The sequence below is a fragment of the Durio zibethinus genome, chromosome 23 (assembly GCF_047325235.1).
Source record: "Durio zibethinus cultivar Kanyao isolate XHJ-2024 chromosome 23, ASM4732523v1, whole genome shotgun sequence".
Taxonomy (NCBI): Eukaryota; Viridiplantae; Streptophyta; class Magnoliopsida; order Malvales; family Malvaceae; genus Durio; species Durio zibethinus.
This window is the reverse complement of record NC_143184.1, coordinates 4,515,792-4,536,883: the sequence shown is the minus strand read 5'-3', so window position 1 is coordinate 4,536,883 and position 21,092 is coordinate 4,515,792. Positions and strand designations below refer to the sequence as shown.

The window sequence follows — 21,092 nt, the reverse complement described above, 5'->3', positions numbered from 1 at the left end:
AATTATAAAACACAAATTTTAGGAAATTTTTTTATTAATTTAGCCCCTTATTTCAAATTTGTTGAGTATGACATCCTCATTTATACAAGAAATTAATTTTTTGTATATAATATTGTTGACATATCAATCTAATTGAATGTTTATAGAAAACATTTATTTATTTATCAAATTTTGGTTTAGCATATTCCTGGTTTACAGTCTTTCGGATCCTCAATATAAATAAAATGTTGTTAGAAAATATTTAAGTTCCATTTATTTAATATTTAATATTTTTTATTTTATAAAAAAGTAAAAAAAAATTAAAAATTAATTAATTTAAACTAAACGTACGAGTATTTTATACTTACAGTAATAATTGTTACGGTGATTGGATGACTATTGAATGCTTTTTGGTTACCTTTTTGGTTAAAGACTTTAGTTTTTATATATTTATATAAAATAAAATATATTACAATTATATATACTATCTTAAAAATTATTTTTTCATTATGCATCATTCGTGATTAAAATTAATTTTGATTGGCGATTTTATGAATTACATACACGTATTGTCTAATGATTAACACTTGACTAATATTTTTAATTCGTTATTTATGAAATTGATGTTAACTAATTAATATTATTAAATCATTGAATTTTTCAAAACGCAAACATGTACAAAATTTTCTTTAAAAACAAACATGCAACCTACCAACGGATAAACCAAGTAATACAGAGTGTGAAATTGGAAGGCTTTTAAACTGAAGTAAGGCGTGAGAACCCAAAGACCAAAACAAAGCCGGATCTAGGCGGCCTTAGGCTCAGGATCAGACGAAGGGGCAGTATTGGATAAGGAGCAGATGGGACCCATTCTCCCACTGGCATTATGGTCTAGGTCCCCTGACCGAAGCTCCACACGCCACCACACAAAAACCGCACCAAACGCGAAGCCTTAACTTTCTCCCCTCCTGCACCTGCAGGCTTCGACCCCCTATTTCTCTCTATCCTGGGAACTTAGATTTCATAGAACCCCATTCAAAACCCGGGATGTTCTTGTATGTGCTTTGATCTTTTTAAGGTTAGATAAATTGTTTCAATTTATATTATCTGTTAGTTTTATGGGTCTTGGTTGGTTAGGATAAGGGGAGAGATCTGGGGGAGTTTGTTTGAATATTGTTTTGTTAAGTTTGTTCTTTTTTTTTCTTTTACGGCTGACTTTTGTTCAGTTACTAGATTTATCACTCGAAGGGTAAATTTTTGTAGTATAGATAAAATTCTAACCTTTTGGTGCTTAATGTTGTGTCTATATGCTATTTCTAGGTGCGAGTAATGGTAATCTGCGTTATTTTGGAGGGGAACTGATGATGATGGGGTGCTGGCTCACTTCAATTGTTGGATTTTTTTTCGATCTTATTTCACCTCTGCTTCTGGATCACGTTATTTAGTGCTTATTAGCTTATTTGTGTATGAAATTTGAGAGTTTTTGGAATGTGGGTTGATTCGACTTTTGGATGATATAACTGCACAATTCAATAATTAGTGTCTATTAGGTTATGCTTTTCTGTACAAGAGCTGCGATTTGGGAGGTTTTATGGCGTTTGGCGTAGAGAATTGGAAGAAAGTTGGATGTTTTCAGGTGCATTGTTGAGTTATTAGCAATTTTAGAGGTAAAGTGCATTGTTAAGTTATCATTGGAATTTTTAGGGTTAGGAGTAAGGAGGCCACCAATGTCGTTTAGGAGCATTATCCTGGACATGAAGGGGGAGTTGGGGAGTATATCCAGAAAAGGGTTTGATGTGAAGTTTGGATATGGCATGAGATCGAGGTCACACAGGGTAGTTCAGGATAGCTCGGTTCCAGTTGGTGCGTTCCAGCAAAGTTGTTGGGCAACCATGCCGCCTGAGCTGTTGAGGGATGTGTTGATGAGAATAGAGGCATCGGAGAGCACTTGGCCTCCACGAAAGACTGTGGTTATTTGTGCTGGTGTATGTAAGAATTGGAGAGAGATTATGAAGGAAATTGTGAAAACCCCAGAAATTTCTGGCAAGTTGACATTCCCAATCTCATTGAAGCAGGTAGTAGATGTCATCCTGTACTTTTTTCTTTCATTTTAAGTACATTTTATTTTTTATTTGATTGAATTGTTTTTGTTTGGTTATTATCAGTCTTTAAGCCATTCTGTTATACTCTGGCTTTGAATCTTTAGTTCTTCTTCATCTTTTTTATAGGTTTGATTGAAGTAAGAATATTTTAGTGGCAATCCCTTTTTCCTGTTACACTCTCTTTATATGCATGGTGCTTTCATTAGTGATGGTTGGATGGTGCTCATAAATGATAAAAATTTTGGGCAATATTTACCCTTCTGCCAGTTTGTTTGAGCTGAGATCTGTATTGCATTCTAGGACTGCCTCGTTATACTCTTTAGGAAGTTTAGGAATCTAAAGTTGGAAATATGTTGGGTAACATATCAGTATCCTGCTACATTACAACAAGTTTTCTTCTTAAGTTATTGCATCATGAATTTTAAATTCTAGTGATGAAACTGAGAATATGAAATTCTCCTTCATAATGTCCCAATTTTTCCAAACTGTTTGTGCTCGTGAGATCAATTGTGAACTTGAGGGTTCTTTGGAATTATAATTGCTTGGAAGGTATCGAAGTTAATATGGAATAGACTATAAGCTCTCTGTTTGTACTTGGAACAGTATTTATTATTTCGTTAATTATCTGTGAATAAGTAATTGGAAGTTAGGACACATGTTCACAGTCTTTGGTTTTTCTTTTTCCAGCCTGGTCCAAGGGACTCCCTCCTTCAGTGTTACATAAAACGGAATCGTAGCAACCAAACTTATTATCTTTACCTTGGCTTGAATCAAGGTTAGCTGTTTTTGTTTATTTATTATTATTATTATTTTGTGCAGCATTAGGGAAGGTTGGTGTCGTGAACTTTACTCTCAAGTCTCATGATAGTCACTTGTGCTGCTTGGTGCTGTTGTCTTGACAGAGGATTTTGCTTATTTTTGTTGATTGAATTAAAAATATTAAGGACATATTATGTAGCTAGATTCATAGAAAGTTAAGTGGCTTAACTATTTAATAATTGTGTTGAGTACCTTGTTTCTCTTTGGGTATCTTTCTTATGTTTATATGTGAAACTGTTTTGCTTTATGTATTTTCTTGGCAGCTTCCAATGATGATGGAAAGTTCCTTCTTGCTGCAAGGAAGTGCCGCCGTCCTACCTGCACAGATTATATCATCTCACTGAACGGAGATGATGTGTCAAAAGGAAGCAGTACCTACATTGGAAAATTGAGGTATTGTCAGCTGGAATATGATTCAACTGATACATTACTCATTTCGGAAATCTAAACTTAACTTGACTTTCTTTGGAAATCTAAACTTAGCTTGATTTGCTTTAACAGATCAAACTTTTTGGGGACCAAATTCACAATCTATGATGCTCAGCCTCCAAATGCTGGAGCCAAAGTTATTAAAAGTCGCTCCACCTGGCCAATTAATGCAAAACAAGTTTCTCCTCGTGTCCCAGCTGGCAACTATCCTGTGGCCCACATCTCGTATGAGTTGAATGTCCTGGGTTCTAGGTAAGGTGTATGTTGAAAGTTGCTCTTTTTTCTCTCTTTATATCTGGGGGCATTCATCATTCAGCTCCTCACTGGTTTTTGTATGCTCACCAAAATTAACATATTCTGGAAAACAGAGGTCCAAGGAGAATGCAGTGCGTCATGGATGCCATCCCAGCCTCTTCTATTGAGCCTGGAGGTATTGCTCCCACACAGACTGAATTCCTACACAGTAATCTGGATACCTTCCCATCACTGCCATTCTTTAGATCAAAATCAACCCGCCCTGAGAGTTTCCAATCCAGACCTTTGTCTGGCCAGAAAGATGGAATGCTGGTATTAAGGAATAAGGCACCCAGGTGGCATGAACAACTGCAGTGCTGGTGTCTGAACTTCAATGGACGGGTGACAGTTGCTTCAGTCAAAAATTTTCAGCTGGTTGCATCTCTGGAGAGTGGAATTGCTGGGCAGGAGCATGAGATTGTCATTCTCCAGTTTGGAAAAGTGGGGAAAGATGTATTCACAATGGATTACCAGTATCCAATCTCAGCTTTTCAGGCATTTGCTATATGCCTTAGTAGCTTTGACACTAAGATTGCTTGTGAGTGATTTGCAAACAGGTATGAGTCTAACATAACTCTTGGACTTTTGACAACTTGAATCTCGATATAAGCATAATTTTTTTATTTTTCAACTTTGGGACAAATAGTTAAACCTGTTTTGCTAACTGTTGGTAGACCAAATTTCAACTTTGCTGTAATCTGTTGGTTTAATCCATATTTTAGGGTTTCCTTGTGCCCTGGAATTCTAGATTATGTGATTTAAACATCCAGATATTAGATATAATACCGTACTTATAGAATCTGTCTGCAATCATACCAAAAAGAAAAAAGCAACCGTCCTGTGAGTTTGTCAGCTGTAGAAGTGACTTGCCAATACTGCCTCTATTCACTTTCAATAAGCATATTAATCGGAATCCTGCATTTGCTTTTGGATCTCAAGTAGTTGAAGCCCCTGGTTTTGAACTGCAGGTATTGTCAGATGCAAAATAGTTTGTTTGCAGGGTAATAGTCATTCTATGGACTTGGAATGTTCGGCTACAAGGTTTCTAGGTACTTCAGTGCTTTCAGGTTTCCATAGGAGCTGTTAGTATTTACCTTCTATTTAGTTCTTTGCTGTACATATAACTTTTTGTCTTAAGAGCGAGACATGACTGCTATGTTGGTTGCATGCTTTGCTAACATGCATGTCTGTTTGATCATTGAGTGAGAAACTAGAAATCTGACTAATGGTTTCATGAATTTGTTAATGGGGTTCCCTGTTGGAGATTTTTGTGCATTTTAGATGTGCACTTTCTCATTTATCAAATTGTGCTCCTAAATGTTAATCAGAAAGTCCTTTTAACAGTTTGGCATAATTGTTGATATTTACTTTTCAAGTTCTGGGTTAATCTTTTGCCTGTGCTGAAGGTAAATGGTTGCATGAAGTTAGCCTCCTCGAGTTTGGGACTTTTTTTTTTTTTCTCTTTTATCGAAGGTGGATTTGGTTTGTCGTACACTTTATCATAGGACTATTTAATCCTGCAAATGAGAGATATATTTATCCTTTTGAATGTGAATTTTGTATAGAAGTTCATCCCTTTAGGAATTTGGCATTGGAGCTGCTTTAATATATACAAATTCATAGCCAATAACCCAATACCAGGAGGATAAAAAGGAGACTAATTGGCTAAAAGTTATCTCAGCATCTCAAATTTCAAGGCAAAGTTGGACTGTCATAGAGTAAATTAAAGAAAAAAAAAAAGAAACAGAAAATAGAAGCTGATTATTTTGCCTGGACACTTTTGTTGGGGGGGGTGGCGACGCAAGCTTCTGGGATTCCCCTCTAACTTGCACGTATTACTCTCTAAGCTTCCATTTGGGTCCTCGAACTTTCTACTTGTGGAATTCCTTTACATACCCGCAAAGGGAAATTCATTCCTTGGTACACCCCAAACTCCAATCATAGACTCGTTCGACCAAAAAAAAATAAATTTCCCAATTGAAATCAGCACCCCAAGTAATCGGCTCTCAGCATATATTAATGCTGATACAACCCCAGTTTGCATAGTAAAAGTTGAAAATGGTATTGGAAACAACAACAAAATGGACAGCAGTGGAGAACGAGTAAAACTATATCATAGAGTCTATTGTAAGGCACAACACAACTAAAGCAGCAGCCAGCAGATGACTGCTGTTCGACAGACAAAAGAATTTGAATATGAGGGAGGCCCACCAGGGCAAGGAAGACCATGGCCGCGTGGTCCACCAAAGCAGTCCTGTCGTAGCCAACAACAGCAGACTGTAGAAGCCGCAATCCAAAACAATTTAAGTTCAGAAATTTTAGTTAAAAAGAATCAAAGGGCAGTTAACTATAAATGGGAGGAGAATGGAGAAAAATTGATTGCTTAGCAAGAAGATTTCATGATGCACAAGCCATTATTAGCAAAGCCACCAAAGAAACCACCAGACCAAAAATCCAGGGCCGAAGGGATCTCCAGGCCCTTGACCCCAGCCAGGACCCCACTCACCAGGCCCTCCTCTTCCTCCTCTCCATCACCAGGCCCCATTTTCTAGTCTGTCTTCACCACTTCCACCAACAGCAAGGGCCCCAGGGACCTCCAGGCCCCGGATCCCAGCCAGGACCCCACCCACCAGGCCCTCCTGGTCCTCCTCTGCATTCACCAGGCCCCATTTTCTAGTCTGTCTTCACCACTTCCACCAACGGCAACCAGGCCCCATTTTCTAGTCTGTCTTCATCACTTCCACCAACAGCAAGATGTTAACAGAGAGAGAATTTCAATCTCGAAACGCAGGTATCTAGATAGGAAAATGAAATATCAAGTCCTGTCCTCTTCTTGAGATATTCGCAAAATTCATCGAACTAGTCTGGACACATTATGTAGGTATAGGAAGGGAGTTTACTCATGGGGTAAGCTTTAAGCAACACTATACCATCGTATGTTAAGGATCAAGTGTTTGGACTCTCACAACAAGAAACCTACCAATCTAATTATGTAACTAATATCTTTCATTGCCCCTTTATGTATCATTCAAAGCTACATCAACGTATATATATGAAAAAATCACACTTGTAGAGGGTACGAAATTCCCTCATTTCAACAAGATTTAACCTGCCAATTATAAAACCTATTGATTCAAAACCCTTAGCAATTTGCCAATTTCTTCTTGTTGGTCTTCACACGGCTATGGAATCCTTTTAAAGTGAATGAATTGGTTCTACAGGGCTTGGTACCGTCAAATGTTGTCAATTCCATCGGATTTTCAGTATATTAGCTTCCTTCACTTCCTTAGTCCTTTTTTTTTTCTTCTATGGGGAATTTTGGAATACAAGTCTTCATAGATTACGCCTTCTCCATGTTAATAAAAGGGGCAAAAACAAATCAATTAACAGAAAACAATAGCATCCCAAAATAATAATAAATAAATCTGATTTCTTTTTTTTGTCAAAAAATAAAAATAATTTTAGGGGAAAAGAAAAGGTTCAAATTAAAAGGATTAAAAAGAGAATAGAGAAGGGAAAAAAATATATATATATATATATAATAATTAAGAAAAGCCTCAGATTAGCATTTTGGCACATTCATCAGCGCAAACAACAACCCATGCAGAAGGATCTACTTCTACACGGTGCGCTTTTTTTGTTGTTGCAGCTCAGCCTCATTTCTTCTCGTCATCAGCTTTTTTTCTTAATAAAATCCTACTTACTGAGAACTTCTAAAAAAATCATTTCTTCAAATAGAAAAAGAAACAAACCAATAAAATCATCGCCCAAAGATTTCAACTTGGCAAAAACTAAAACTCAGCCAAGAAAGAATCGATCACAGCTACGACACGAAGATTTAAGTTTCGGCTGCCATTAGTGAGGATGAAGAAATCAAAAGCGAGCATATATAGGGAGATCGGGTTAGGGTTTGGTTTATACCATACGGGCTCTTATTGGCCCGCCCAATTTGATTATTAATGCCTTCCAGGCTCAATTGGGCTTTCAAGCAGTTGGGTCATTTTTGTACATTAACCATCTCAGACCCACTGTTATTTAAGATTGTCGTGCAGCTCCTGCACAGCTAGCGCTGTGCCAGTGACAGTGCCTCTTTCATCATGCTCACATTATTATACCAAAAACCAATCCTGGAAATCCCACTGTGCTTGAACATTGACACTGAAAGGCCAGAAACTCCCAACCATTTTCAATATACATATTTTTTTTCAGGCGTTTTGCTTGCCTGCCCTGTAATTTTAGAAACTCTACTGATAAAGGGCAATGATAAAAAAGTACAAATTCTACTATTATAGCCAGAAAATTTTGCTGTTTATTAGTAGAAGATTTGGCCCCTTGCATGAGGATTTAATTGCTCAAAAATGCTTTGATAAATGACACCATGAAGCCACCAGGTTCTGGTCTATGGGGCATCAAAGGTCTCTCATCTCTCATTTCCTCATCACCATTGACTCTCAATGCCAAAGTGACCCTACTGCTTAAAACTGGGTTCTTCTCAATGTTTAACGCTAGCTCTACCAAATGCATTGCTCCCTCTTCTTTTTCTTTTTTCCTAAGTTGAATCACAAATTACTTGGCAATGGTTGAAAAAAATTCAATGATAGTAAATTTCTCTATTAAGAATTAGGAAATGACATGAGAGATGGTGGTAAAAGTTGTTCAAAGAACATCATTTTTGTTCTTCTACTAGGATTATAAACATGTAATAGATAAAAGTTAACAGTAAAGAGCAAAAACTGTCCTGAGGCCGAACCAAAATGGGCCACTTTCTCGGACATCAATATCAGAGCATCGTAAATAGAAAAATAAAGAAACCATCATATCAACGACGAAAATAGGGGTGACCCATAGGCTTGATCCTTGGAGAAGTGGTCCAAACTTAGGGGAACCCGGCCGAAAGTAGCTTAATCACTGAATTGGTTTGATTGGGACTCGGAAGTCTCGACAATCAGGACCACTAAAATTTAGCCATTAATTGACCCCCCCCCCCCCCCAAGAAGAGAAGAAGGTGGGTAAGGCCCATGATAAAAACTGCTCGTATCCTGGAGATGGAAATGATAACTCAAAGCTAACATTTGGTGTGAGGGTTCACCAACTGATGGTCCCATAGATTGTGGCAAATAATAATGCTATCCATTAGCAACATTTGCACTCCACGTTAGATGGGAGAAGATATATGATCATTTATGGCCCAAATCTAGTTCTTTTAATTCATGAAATCGGAAGTCACCGAGGAAGTTGGCAATTTTGGTTGCAACACATTGATAAATAAATAAATAAATAAATAAACAAAATAAAATATATTTTTTAAAATTATGTCAATTAGTGGAAAATATATATAATGTGAATTTTATTTTGGTGGATGATTAAAATATTCCAGGTTCAAACAGTAATATGCTTCAAAGTCCAATCATATACTATCTCTTATAAGACACATTGACAACGGTTATTGATTGCCATATAAGACAACACCACAGAATTTTCCAGCAAATTTTGACTGCCTGCCGGTTTATTCTTTTCTCTTTTTATCTTGGTGGTTGCTTAACCAAATGAAATTGCCCCAACCTCAAGCATGCTGAAGCTAAAGTTGTCATCTAGTAGTCAAAGCTTGTAAATAACTTTCGTATAGTCTGTCACCAGAACAATGAGAACATGATATGTTGCTACTTTTTCGTGCTAAGCCAAGGACTAAAAATTAAGAAAGATAATGACTGATTCTACACTTTGTTGGTGATAATTTAACGTGTCTCAAAACTTTGAGGATACGTTTAATATATAAAATTATAATAAAATAAAATAAGATAATATTATAAATAAAATTAAATTAAATAATATTATCTTATTTTATATTTAATGTGTCTAAAAATTAGAATATGATAATTTATTTATTGATAAAAATTATTTTTTTAATTTATACAATTAAAATTATTAATATAATTTTTAAAGGTATAATAAAATATGTAAGTTTAATCTCATAAATTTAAAAATAATTATTTCAATTTTGAGATAATTAAATTATTTTATATCAAATGAACGATCAATTCTTCTTGTAATTCAATCATTTTTCATATATAAACTAAATATAATATATAATGATTATCATTCTATCATATTTATCATTTTATCCACGTAACATTACCTTAAATCTGAAGCAATTTAAAATATTGAAATTGATGTTTTTTCTTTCTTCTCTATCATGGATTTGAATCCTTTATGCACTCTTACTTTTTTTTTATTTTTTGAAAAAGAATAATATGGACTCTTTAGTATCATATTCTTACATTTAAATCAAATAAAATGCTCACATAAGTACCCGTATTATTATATGTAACTTAACTCATATTAAAAAATAATTTATTTTACTTACCTGAAAACATTAATTCAAGTCACTCGTCTTAAGATTTTGAAATTATTATTATTTTTTTTAATTTTTATCACGAATGAAAATATCAATGAGTTGTTTTGATTTGTAAGTTTTTCACAACAAAATTTTTGTTTATATTTTTGCTTTATTGATATTAAAACACGCTGTTAAGCATGAGTCTTGCTCGGCGTGCTTTTTAGATATAGTTTTGACTTTACTATCAATATTTTAATATTCTAAAGCAATCAAATCTTTTTTTTTTTTTATAGAAAATCACAACAATGTTTGAAACTGAAACAACGTATCCTTAGCATTCCTCTGTGTATGAATAAATCCAAACCAAAATCAATAAATTCAGAAGCCTAACCAATTATCAGAACATAAATAAAATTGCTTAGATTAGATAAGAGCTGAGCTTAACCAAAACCAGTCTAATCACTTGCAATTATGCATCAGCCGCACTACTCCATCTCCATGCGCGTTAATTTCATGGAAATCACTCATGACATTTATTTTTCTTTTTTCAAAGAGAGAGAGAGAAGTCAAGTATTTTGTTTATTAAATTGTACGTATTTGTCGCATTTGGTGCCGGATTTGGTACAGTCAAAAAAGTCTTTATTGTTTGATATCAAAGTTATTATCTTAAAACTCTCAGTGCGTGATCTTAAGGAAGCCAACTTTAATTGAAATTTTACTTCTAAAAAGCATATAAGCTCTTTTGAAGGACGATTAGACAAGTAGAGTAATTTCAATTCACTTTCAATTTTATTTGCTCCATTTAAGATTTTATACTAATTCTTTTGAATCACATTTTTACGTGTCGAATGAAAATTAAAAAGTCAAAGCTAAATCAGTGGTGAAATTAAGCCACCCATCTCGCCACATTTATTTCAATTCTAGTACCCCTAATTTGATAGCCCCATAAATCAAGTAACATTCCTACTTTGTAAGCAACTTCGTCTCTCTCTTTTTTTTTTACATAGTTAATTTCACACGTTTTTTATGTTTAAATCTCATTAGATGTAGACTTTATTTAATTATATATTAATTTATTAATTACTAGTTAATAAGTTTAGTTTTTATGTATATTAAATGTTTTTATAATATTATAAGGAATATTCTTAATATATTTTTTTGTAAAAAAAAATGTTTATATGCATTTAAAATTGTATTTTCGAAATATTTATAAAAAAAATAAACTTTGAGTACTAAATCAACCTTTAAATATTATTTGATTACCAATGAATATATGTAAAGTGAAGCAGTCAACTGTATGGAAAATAAATGGTAGCAAATCATATGAGGACACGCAGCGCAAGTACGATCATTGGGTTTAGTGTCAGTGATCATCATGTCATTGGTCAGGGAGGCTGTTACTTTTGCGAAGCTTTCTTTTTTTATACATTTCCTTCTTAATTTTAATAGTAATAAATAAGATTATATAATAACATCTTGACTTTGTTTTTTTTTTTCATTTTTGGTAAAAAAATTTAAAGAAGGCATAAAAGTATTGAGAAAAAAAAAAAAAGAGGGTGTTCAAAACATCACACCACTGAAGTTGATTGGACAGTGCAGGGCCGGCCGTAGGGGGGGCAGACTTGGCCGCCCTCTAAGTCGAGCCAGTTTTTCTCTCATCGACGGGTCCCTACTGTTCTTGCTTCTTGGGCTTCTAACCCTCTTTGGGTTTTTCTGTCCAGTAACCTTTTTTTCTTCTTGTACTCCTATCGTTTTTACCCGATTATAGCAGTAATTTTTTTTTGGTTAGCCTTCCTTTACTTTTTACTTCCTTCAACTTGGAGTTAAGATTAGAGTATTCAAATTGGATTTTGAACTGTTCATTTTTTACTGTATAAAATTTTGTCTTTTATATTATTATTTTTTAAAATTTTATTTTATTTATTATAGTACTGAAAACACAAGTATCTGTTTAGTTATGAAATCACTCGTATGGTATTAAATCAAAATTTTGAAAAAAAAAATGAAAATCTTTACCTATTTTCATTTATCAACTCAATTGATTATGCACATATATATCTATTACATTAACATAAAATTTATTACTTTTAATATTAATGTAAAATTAAAACTTTAAAAAATAATGTCAACTTTAACTCATTTTTATTTATTAAATATATTTATTTATGAAAAGTCTTTCAATGAAAGTGGAATTTTTATTTTAAAAAATGAATGAATCTTATTAACATTTATAAAAATATTTAAAATGATAATTTAAAAATACAGTGAACATATATATATATATATCTATTTTCTTTGGTTACATTTTTTTCACATTTGTATTTTTATATATTATAGATATAAATTATATTTCATTACATTACAAAATTTATATATTTATGTGTATAAAAAGCCATCGTTATTTGAGTTACATAATAATATCATATATTTATAAAATTAAATAAACAAAATATTTTAAAAATTAAAAAAAAAAAAGCAACAGCCTCATTTTATCACTGTATTTTTTTTCCATAAAAAGAGGATATATATCTCCAAACTTTATGTGATCAATATTTATAGTAGTGGGATGTAAATTATTTGAAAATATTTTTAATTTTTTTAATTTAAAAATAAATTAATTCTTTAATTTTTTTAATTAAGATAAAATATGTTAATTTTGAATTCAAACAAAATAAAAAGCCATATCAAAATGGGGTCTCCCAATAATTGGGTAAACAGTTATATTATTACCAACTCTCGTTAACTTTTTGGACATTGCGTAAAGCCAAAGCACCTACCCTCCCAAAACCACATTATGTGGAAAGAAGACTTCTATTCAAAAACAATACTAGCTTTTTGCATTTTTTTTTTTTTTGGAATTTGTTTGATAAATATAATATAATATATTTTTTTTTGTGCCTTATTTCATTGATATTTATGTTGTTAAGGTTGAAACGTTTTCTACATTTGTGATTATAACATTTGAAAATATTTAAGATGGTTTTATAATCAGTCAATGATAGCATTAGCTTTTGTGAAGATTCCCCAAAGTGGGAGCCATCAAACTACAGTAGTCAAGTGCCCTCCCCTTCCTCTTATCATTTCTTACTTTTTTCTCTTTGTGGTCAAGAACGGCTTTACCTCTGTTGCATTATTACCTTATACATTATAAAAAAAAAATTTAAATAAAAAAATTTCATCATAGGTCACTCAATTTATTAATAAAATATTAAAATTTAATTATTTATAACTTTAAATATTACAAAAATAAAAAAAATTTCATGTATTATACTATATTTAAATTAATTAATTAATTTTATATGTAATAATATTTTAATCTAATTTTTTGAATTTAAAAACTATATTTTCTTACAAAAAATATTTACACATTCAATTTTCTATTTTAATTTAATTTTTTATTTAGTTTAAACTCTACCAGTAACAATTTGTTTTTTTTTTATTCAATTTTGAATTATATAAGATGGAATATTAAAATGTAAACATTTTGCTCATTTCTCACGACTACACGCATACACATATATATAAATATTTATATAAACATTTGATAACATAAAAAACTGTTCATTGAAGTTGTTTAGCTCTTAACATTTTTAAATAATTGAAAGTATGGTGATGACTATTCCACTAATAGGAATGACATTAACATAATAGAACTTCGCTTTCCATCACGAGTAGCTTTTGTTTTTATATTGTGATTTAAATCATTTGACGTGCAAAATGATTTAAGGAAAAAATCATATTTTATTAAGGATTTATTTAGATTCTTAATCATATGATATACACTATCAGTGCATTATAAATTTTACCTTATTAATTTATTTTAATATAATTAAATATTTATAATTTAAGAATATTTATTTTTAAAAACTTTAAAATTTTAAATTTACTAATTAATGGTGTGATAATATTATAATATACTAATAGTGTATAATCAAATATAAATTTTATATTAATCTCTAATTAATATTAAAATTTTTATCTTTTCTACATGTTGGAGTTAGTGTCTATTGATAATATATATATAAAAAAAAAAAAAAGAAACGAAAAAGGTTAGTCTCTATTGGCTTTGTGCTATTTTATTTTTATTTTGTTTCAAACAAGCTCCTTTGTCTTATAGAAAATTCACAATTAATCTATCTTTAATTACTTTATTTAGTAGTCAAGTAAGCTTTAAATAAGATATAAGATTGAAGTTCGATCCGAATCTCTCTTTCTTCTCTATTGATGTAAGGTTTTATCTCCCTTAAAACCAAAAAAAAAAAAGAGAAAAATATCACAATCAATCATTGTCATTTTTCTCTATTCCTATTCCCCCTCGCACCGAATTGTAACTTGTAAGATTGGTAACATAATAACGTAAGTTACTTGCATAAATGGACGGTGTGATTAAAGTAAATAATTAATTCACCCTGTTGTTTTATTGTTTACTTTTGAATTCATTATTTATTGCTATAAAGTAAAACTTTAAAGCATAAAATAAAAATAAAAATATTAACAACAAATGTTTGTTGACTATAACACAATAATAAATGCATATTTCTTAAATGTCAAATTTGAAGTTGATCCAAGGTGTGATGGATGGGATGAGAGGTACTTAGAATCCATTAGTAAATGCATGATGTTGGACATCGGCATCAAGGATCTGATTGTAGGAACACCATTAATGCTTTAACTTCATTGTCACTACCCTCGCCGATGCTGCTCGCTTTTAGGCCAATATTATTAATTGGGTTCTTTAGAGCCGTCGAGTTTCAGAATTTATGAGGTATTTACTTTTTTTTTAATAAAAGAAATAACAACCCTTTTTTCTTCCATACGAAGAAATTTTAAAAATAAAATCGATACATAATTTTACGTCTAGACAAGATTGGCTGTCTCTATGATTCAAAAAGCCTTTGAATGACATGCCCTTGATAAACCTCAAATTAAAATTAAGTTTATTAAGGTTTTGATTGATGTTTTTGTTTTTATTATTTATTTTATGTTCATTTTTATTAAAAAATAAATATTAAAATATCAATAGTAAATCATTTTAATACATGCAAATCAAACATGAATAGATAGAAAAAAAAATGATGAAACTATAAATTTTGTTAATCTTGTAACTTGCAAGTTCCATACGTGTGTCGGCATGGATTTCGGTCCTTCATTAATTCTTACAAAGCGGTAGCTAAATCCTCGCTACGCATTTCTTGTTCTCCGACCCTTGACGTTGGACAAAGCGCTTCACGTGCAAAGGATTAACTATATATTTATATAATAATATTTCTAATAATAATTATTATCAAAACCAATTACTCTAAGTTAGTAAACTAACAAAAATATTTTATAGATTTACTATAGGTTTAGGGTTCTAGACTGTACATGATACTACGACCGAATACATTATAACAAAGTCCACCAATCTCAAATTCTTTAATAATAAACTCAATTACTTCTTTATTATTAATTTTAATTTTTTTTGTTGAATTCGATTTCCTAAAAGATTTCAAAAATTTTAGATTGACGGTATCACCACACCAGCAAGAAGTATACAGCAAAGTCCAAGCCATCCCACTCGAGATTCCCGGAGAACCGTGCGTGGGCTTAATTATTAATTACCATTATTATTTATTATTAAATTAATCATCCAATTTTTAATCTTGATCGCGATTTCTTCCCATTAAACAATGGGTTTTACGTGCTGGACAACTCAGTTCTTCCATTCTTTATTAAACGAATTATTACCTAAATTTCTGAGCAAAATATTTTGAAATTTGTTTTAATAATTTCATTTTTAATAATAAGTTTTTTTTTCCTTTTCTTTCTACTTTCGTTACAGTACAAATAGAGACAAGCTCTTACGGTTGCTATCGATCAGGACACTTACCCAAAAGAAAACGCCATCCAACCATCCAGATTTCTCTCTTTCTACCAACTTTATATCTGGGCCGTCGAGTATTAACTTCTCTCAGCTTTTCCGACATGGTAAAGGACAGCTCCATGGAGACAGTGCAATCCCATAATACTATGTCCTTTTCGCGAACTGACAACACTACCCTTCCATTTTATGAGAACGAAGGGTGAATTGCATGGTCCGATGAAGGGTATTTTTGTTATCTTAAAGACCAATTAAAGAATCAATTATTTTCTCTGATGCCATTGCCATGTACGTGCAACCTCAGTAAAATTGCGGGGACGCTTTAACCTTTTCTTTTTAAAATTTTTTTACCATTTGCTGGAAAAAGATATTTACTACATCGTGAGCCCATTCTCTAGGTTATGTAATTCGTCCGTACACTGTGAAAAGGACCCTGATCTGACGGTCTTGATTAAGATGCACCCTACACTCGTTTGTACTTTATTTATTATTTCTGGAATAACGCCCTTTTTGGACACAAAAAAACCAATTATAAAATAAATAAACTGCTAAGTATTTTAAAATTCTTTTCTTTTTTTATTGTGAAATTTATAATTACTATTACTACTTTTTTTTCTTAAAAAGAAACTGATTTATCATTGAGAGAAAAATCATCATCAATGCTCATCAATATCAATAATAATGAAATAAATCAAGGCCGTTAAGATGAATAAATTGATGGTGCAGTACAAGGAGGTCAATGATAGTGTGATATTCTGAATGCAACAGTTGAATATGATTGGACGGCCATGATGTCATGAAACCAAATTTCACATCAGATCATTCCTCATTGTTTTATTTCTAACCCCTTTCTTGTGGTCCCCGCAATATCCGATCCCTCAGATCCAGCCGTGCTCCTCGAACCATGAGATTCCTTGCACCACCACCTCTCCCCTACACATCATCACACTTTATCAGCCCCTACTTCCTCCCCAATATCTCGTCCCTCTCCCTTCCTATATATTCCTCAAAATCTCGCCAAACCACTGCCCCCACACACTCTTGCATACACCCGTTTTCTGCGGCTCCGCTTCGTCGCCAACGGATAAGATCTCTCCTTCCCACCGCCCATCCTACGGCCAACATCTCTTCCTCCCCAAGAGTCACTATCCTTAAACGTCCATTAGTATCCCCACATGAAAAAATTGAAACCTCCTTCCTCCTTTCTTTCGCATCACTTTTTTTTAACCATGGTTAATATCTAACCCTTCTTCCCAAAAAAAAAAAAATTCTTATCCTCTCCTATCCTATATCTGTCTTTCACTTCGCATTCTCTCTCTTTAGCTGCTTAACCACTGCACCTAAAAGCTTCGTTAATGGCGATTCAGATCTAAAAATGAACTCTAAACGTTAACAAAGCACAAATCTCGGCCTCGGCCAAACCCAAGAGCAAAATCGAGAAAAAAATTTTGTCTTTTCAATCAGAAGGCTTCATTTCTCTTTCTTTCCTCTCTGTGTGTTGTCTTTTCGATTTTTAATTAATGCAGAAGAAAATGGCGTATTCATTCCCCGATGAGGTGCTGGAGCACGTCTTCTCGTTCATACAATCAGATAAAGACCGAAACGCGGTATCGATGGTGTGTAAATCGTGGTACGATATCGAACGGTGGTGTCGGAGGAAGATATTTGTCGGGAACTGTTACGCTGTTAACCCTAGGATTGTGATCAGACGCTTCCCGGAAGTTAGATCCATAGAGTTGAAAGGGAAACCGCACTTTGCGGACTTCAATCTGGTACCAGACGGTTGGGGCGGTTACGTCTTTCCATGGATCTTGGAGATGGCCCGCGCCTACCCTTGGCTCGAAGAGATTCGGCTTAAACGGATGGTCGTTACAGACGAAAGCTTGGAGCTTATTGCTAAGTCGTTTAAGAATTTCAAAGTATTGGTGCTTTTTTCTTGTGAAGGGTTTTCAACTGATGGACTCGCTGCCATTGCTGCTAGTTGCAAGTGAGTTTGATGAACTCTTTTCACTTCTCCTCTTTGGGATTTTTTTTTTTTAGCTTTTGTAGTGAGAAAAAGAATTGAAGTTTGGATCTTTGTGGGAGTTAAAGTTGAGCTTTACTCAAATTTCTTTTTGCTTTTAGCTACATTTTTCTTAATGGAATTGTTTTTATTCTGTTTATAAGATGTCTTAAAAAAGATAAATTTCTCTTTAGTTTAAATGTTATCTAGTAGTGTAGATTTGATGCTTTGTTTCTTATTTTAGTTGTCTTCCTTTTATTTTTCTGCTTTTGTATTCTCAGATCTAAGTGGGGCTATTTTTTTTTTTTAATCTTTTTAAGACTATCTAACGTGTGAAATCTAGCGAAAATCACTTGTTCTTTTTCCTCGAGGATAGGTTGTTTTGTTTGTTATCATCTGATTCGTTTGGGGTTGTTTTCAGATTTTGAATGGTTACTTCCTGGGAAATGTGGCACTTCTTTTTTTCTCTGTAACTAGATTCCTTTTCTCTTGATTAGTTGTTATAAATAATGAATATCTTTTGTAAATTGGGGATGGAGGGAATAATTTTCCAACCTTTTACTGAAGTTTCTGACGGTCTTTTTCCATTTGCCCTTTCATTTGGTTATTTTTTTGTTCGTTAAAAGCTGTAAATATTTATGTTATTTTAATTCCATCTTGGAATTTTTGTATTCTTTGATTTGAAGAACTTTATTTGCTTGTATAGTGATAGTTATGGTTGACTAAGCAACGGGATTCTTAAAGAATATACAACTTTATTTTCTTATAAGTTCAATTGTAAAGAAGAAAGTAACTTCAGCGTGGTAGTCTTGCTTGTTTTCAATGACAATGACAGTGGTGAACTTCTAATTTTGTTCAACAACCTAGATCTTCTTGATTTTCTATGTTTCATTCTTGGATTTAATTTAGTAAAACTATAGTATTTGATTTGGCGTTTTTTCTACATGCAAAATTTTGTTTTTATTCCTTTTCTTTGTGCCTGCTATGTTATTTTTTATGAATCAATCTGCTTACTGATGCAGGAATCTGAGAGAGCTGGATTTGCGAGACAGTGAAGTGGATGATTTGAGTGGGCATTGGCTCAGTCATTTTCCTGAGACATACACATCCCTGGTGTCTCTTAACATTTCTTGCTTAGGATCTGATGAAGTTAGTTTCTCAGCCTTGGAGCGCCTGGTGGGTAGATGTCCCAACCTGAGGACTCTTCTGCTCAATCGAGCAGTGCCCCTTGATAAGATTGCCAACATATTACGCCGTGCACCACAGCTGGTTGAATTTGGCACTGGTACCTACACGGCTGAGCTACGCCCAGATGTCTTCTCATACTTGGCTGGTGCTTTTTCTAGTTGCAAGGAACTAAGGAGCTTGTCTGGGTTTTGGGAGGCGGTCCCAGCTTACATTCCTGCTATTTACTCTGTCTGCTCTAGATTAACATCACTGAACTTGAGCTTTGCTACTATACAAAATCCTGATCTTATCAAGCTTGTAAGCCTCTGTCCAAGTTTGCAGCGCCTTTTGGTAAGCTTATTTATGGTATCATTGTTTTATTTATTTATTTTTTGTTAGTGTTTCTCCTTTGCATTTGACTTTCTAACTATAATAAAAAGATTGAGCACTGCATTGAGATATTTCCAAACCCTAAACATATTGTGAACATTAGGTGGTCTAAGGATCCCATTTAAACTGTGCTGGTCTCATAAACATGTTCTGGTAAATGAATTGGATCTTGCTTCTGTCATTTTTTCTAAGCTAAGGTTATGCTCACAGGTACTTGATTACATTGAAGATAGTGGCCTGGAAGCACTTGCATCTAGTTGCAAGGACCTACAGGAATTACGGGTGTTTCCATCCGACCCATTTGGTGTAGAGCCAAATGTATCCTTGACAGAACAGGGCCTTGTAGCCATATCGTGGGGTTGTCCTAAGCTAGAGTCTGTTTTGTACTTCTGCCGCCAAATGTCTAATGCGGCTTTAGTCACCATTGCCCAAAACCGCCCAAACTTGACCCGTTTTCGTCTTTGTATAATTGATCCAAAAACGGTAGATTACCTGACCCACGAGCCACTTGATGTTGGTTTTGGAGCCATTGTTGAGCACTGCAAGGATCTCAGGCGCCTTTCCCTCTCAGGTCTCCTCACTGATCGTGTGTTTGACTATATTGGGACATATGCGAAAAAGCTAGAGATGCTGTCTGTGGCTTTTGCCGGAGATAGTGACTTGGGACTCCATCATGTACTTTCTGGGTGTGAAAGCCTCCGGAAACTAGAGATTAGGGACTGCCCCTTTGGGGACAAGGCTCTTTTGGCCAATGCTGCAAAGCTGGAGACAATGCGATCCCTTTGGATGTCTTCTTGCTCTGTGAGTTTCGGAGCATGTAAGCTGCTAGGTCAGAAGATGCCCAGGTTGAATGTTGAAGTAATAGATGAAAGGGGACATCCAGATTCAAGACCGGAAAGCTGCCCGGTTGATAAGCTCTACATATATAGATCTGTTGCTGGGCCAAGGGTTGACATGCCTCCTTTTGTTTGGACAAAGGATGAAGATTCTTCATTGAGGCTTTCTTGAGAGATTTCCTGTGAATTAGGCAACGTGTTAAAGCTCATTTGATCTCGAGAATGAATGTATCAGGTACACACTCCTTATGTTACTCATTGTTCCCGATTTAATTTTATGTAGCTTAATGTAATAGCAGACCTAATAGGAGTGGGAACATAATATGGAGGGTATAAATGGCGTGAGAGCTCGATTGCCACTCGTTTTACACCTGGCTGAGCTATTGGATACCAAGTAATGATTAATAAAGAGATGGAAACTCCAGTTGTTGTGTATTAGTCAGAGTTTTTATTTGTTTCCCCATAGTTACCTTGTATACTATTTGCAGACTTGGATGTTTATGCATTTCTATCACCTTTTTGGGGTAGTAATCTTGTGGATGTAATTGTGTCATTGTTAGCCTTATGGAGTAATAAAAGTTCCACCTATTCGACTCATCTTTGTTATGACCATGCTCATGATATTAGTATTGCGCATTGGTTGCTCGTAGGTTTTTTAAACCCCAACTTTGCTTGCTTGAAATTTGCATTTACTTGTTCTCTTCAACACCTTCAGAGAAGAAGGTCGGTTACTTAGGTATAAATTTGTTAGAATGATTTGCAGATGACGTATTGCTTTGTAGTGATCTAGAATTTGTGGTCTCAGCTAGCTATTATCACTGGCCATTTGTCTTTTAAAAGTATTCATAACAAGAATGATTTCTGAATCCATACTTGT

The 21,092-nt window shown here is 33.7% G+C and overlaps 2 protein-coding genes and 1 pseudogene across 5 annotated transcripts; 2 read left to right on the top strand and 1 right to left on the bottom strand.

Moving 5' to 3' along the window:
- The first annotated feature begins 895 nt into the window (after positions 1 to 895).
- LOC111314172 (tubby-like F-box protein 3) lies at positions 896 to 5,178 on the top strand. Of its 4 annotated transcripts, none has more exons than XM_022915283.2 (7): positions 896 to 1,057; positions 1,300 to 2,054; positions 2,769 to 2,856; positions 3,164 to 3,293; positions 3,402 to 3,581; positions 3,698 to 4,180; positions 5,030 to 5,178. In XM_022915283.2, exons 2-6 carry the CDS (start codon positions 1,707 to 1,709, stop codon positions 4,167 to 4,169), a joined length of 1,218 nt encoding a protein of 405 aa, XP_022771018.2. In that variant the 5' UTR covers positions 896 to 1,057; positions 1,300 to 1,706; the 3' UTR covers positions 4,170 to 4,180; positions 5,030 to 5,178. The 4 variants fall into 4 exon arrangements, with proteins under 4 accessions (XP_022771018.2, XP_089608365.1, XP_022771016.2 ...); XM_089752239.1 differs by lacking the exon at positions 5,030 to 5,178 and adding an exon at positions 4,592 to 4,969 and having other exon boundaries at positions 896 to 1,034; XM_022915281.2 differs by lacking the exon at positions 5,030 to 5,178 and adding an exon at positions 4,624 to 4,969.
- A 537-nt stretch (positions 5,179 to 5,715) lies between these two features.
- On the bottom strand, positions 5,716 to 7,541 carry LOC149512128 (uncharacterized; annotated as a pseudogene).
- A 9,306-nt stretch (positions 7,542 to 16,847) lies between these two features.
- Positions 16,848 to 20,812, top strand: LOC111314169 (protein TRANSPORT INHIBITOR RESPONSE 1-like). The gene is made up of 3 exons (XM_022915270.2): positions 16,848 to 17,807; positions 18,845 to 19,340; positions 19,590 to 20,812. Exons 1-3 carry the CDS (start codon positions 17,341 to 17,343, stop codon positions 20,385 to 20,387), a joined length of 1,761 nt encoding a protein of 586 aa, XP_022771005.1. The 5' UTR covers positions 16,848 to 17,340; the 3' UTR covers positions 20,388 to 20,812.
- The last annotated feature ends 280 nt before the right edge of the window (positions 20,813 to 21,092 follow it).

Excerpts from the sequence above, each read along its gene's own strand:
- LOC111314172 (XM_022915283.2), top strand. The coding sequence starts at position 1,707 with ATGTCGTTTAGGAGCATTATCCTGGACATGAAGGGGGAGTTGGGGAGT. Across the intron at positions 2,055-2,768 it reads TCCCAATCTCATTGAAGCAG|CCTGGTCCAAGGGACTCCCT; the intron begins GTAGTAGATGTC and ends TTCTTTTTCCAG. Across the intron at positions 3,294-3,401 it reads ACCTACATTGGAAAATTGAG|ATCAAACTTTTTGGGGACCA; the intron begins GTATTGTCAGCT and ends TTGCTTTAACAG.
- LOC111314169 (XM_022915270.2), top strand. The coding sequence starts at position 17,341 with ATGCAGAAGAAAATGGCGTATTCATTCCCCGATGAGGTGCTGGAGCAC. Across the intron at positions 17,808-18,844 it reads GCCATTGCTGCTAGTTGCAA|GAATCTGAGAGAGCTGGATT; the intron begins GTGAGTTTGATG and ends TTACTGATGCAG. Across the intron at positions 19,341-19,589 it reads CAAGTTTGCAGCGCCTTTTG|GTACTTGATTACATTGAAGA; the intron begins GTAAGCTTATTT and ends TTATGCTCACAG.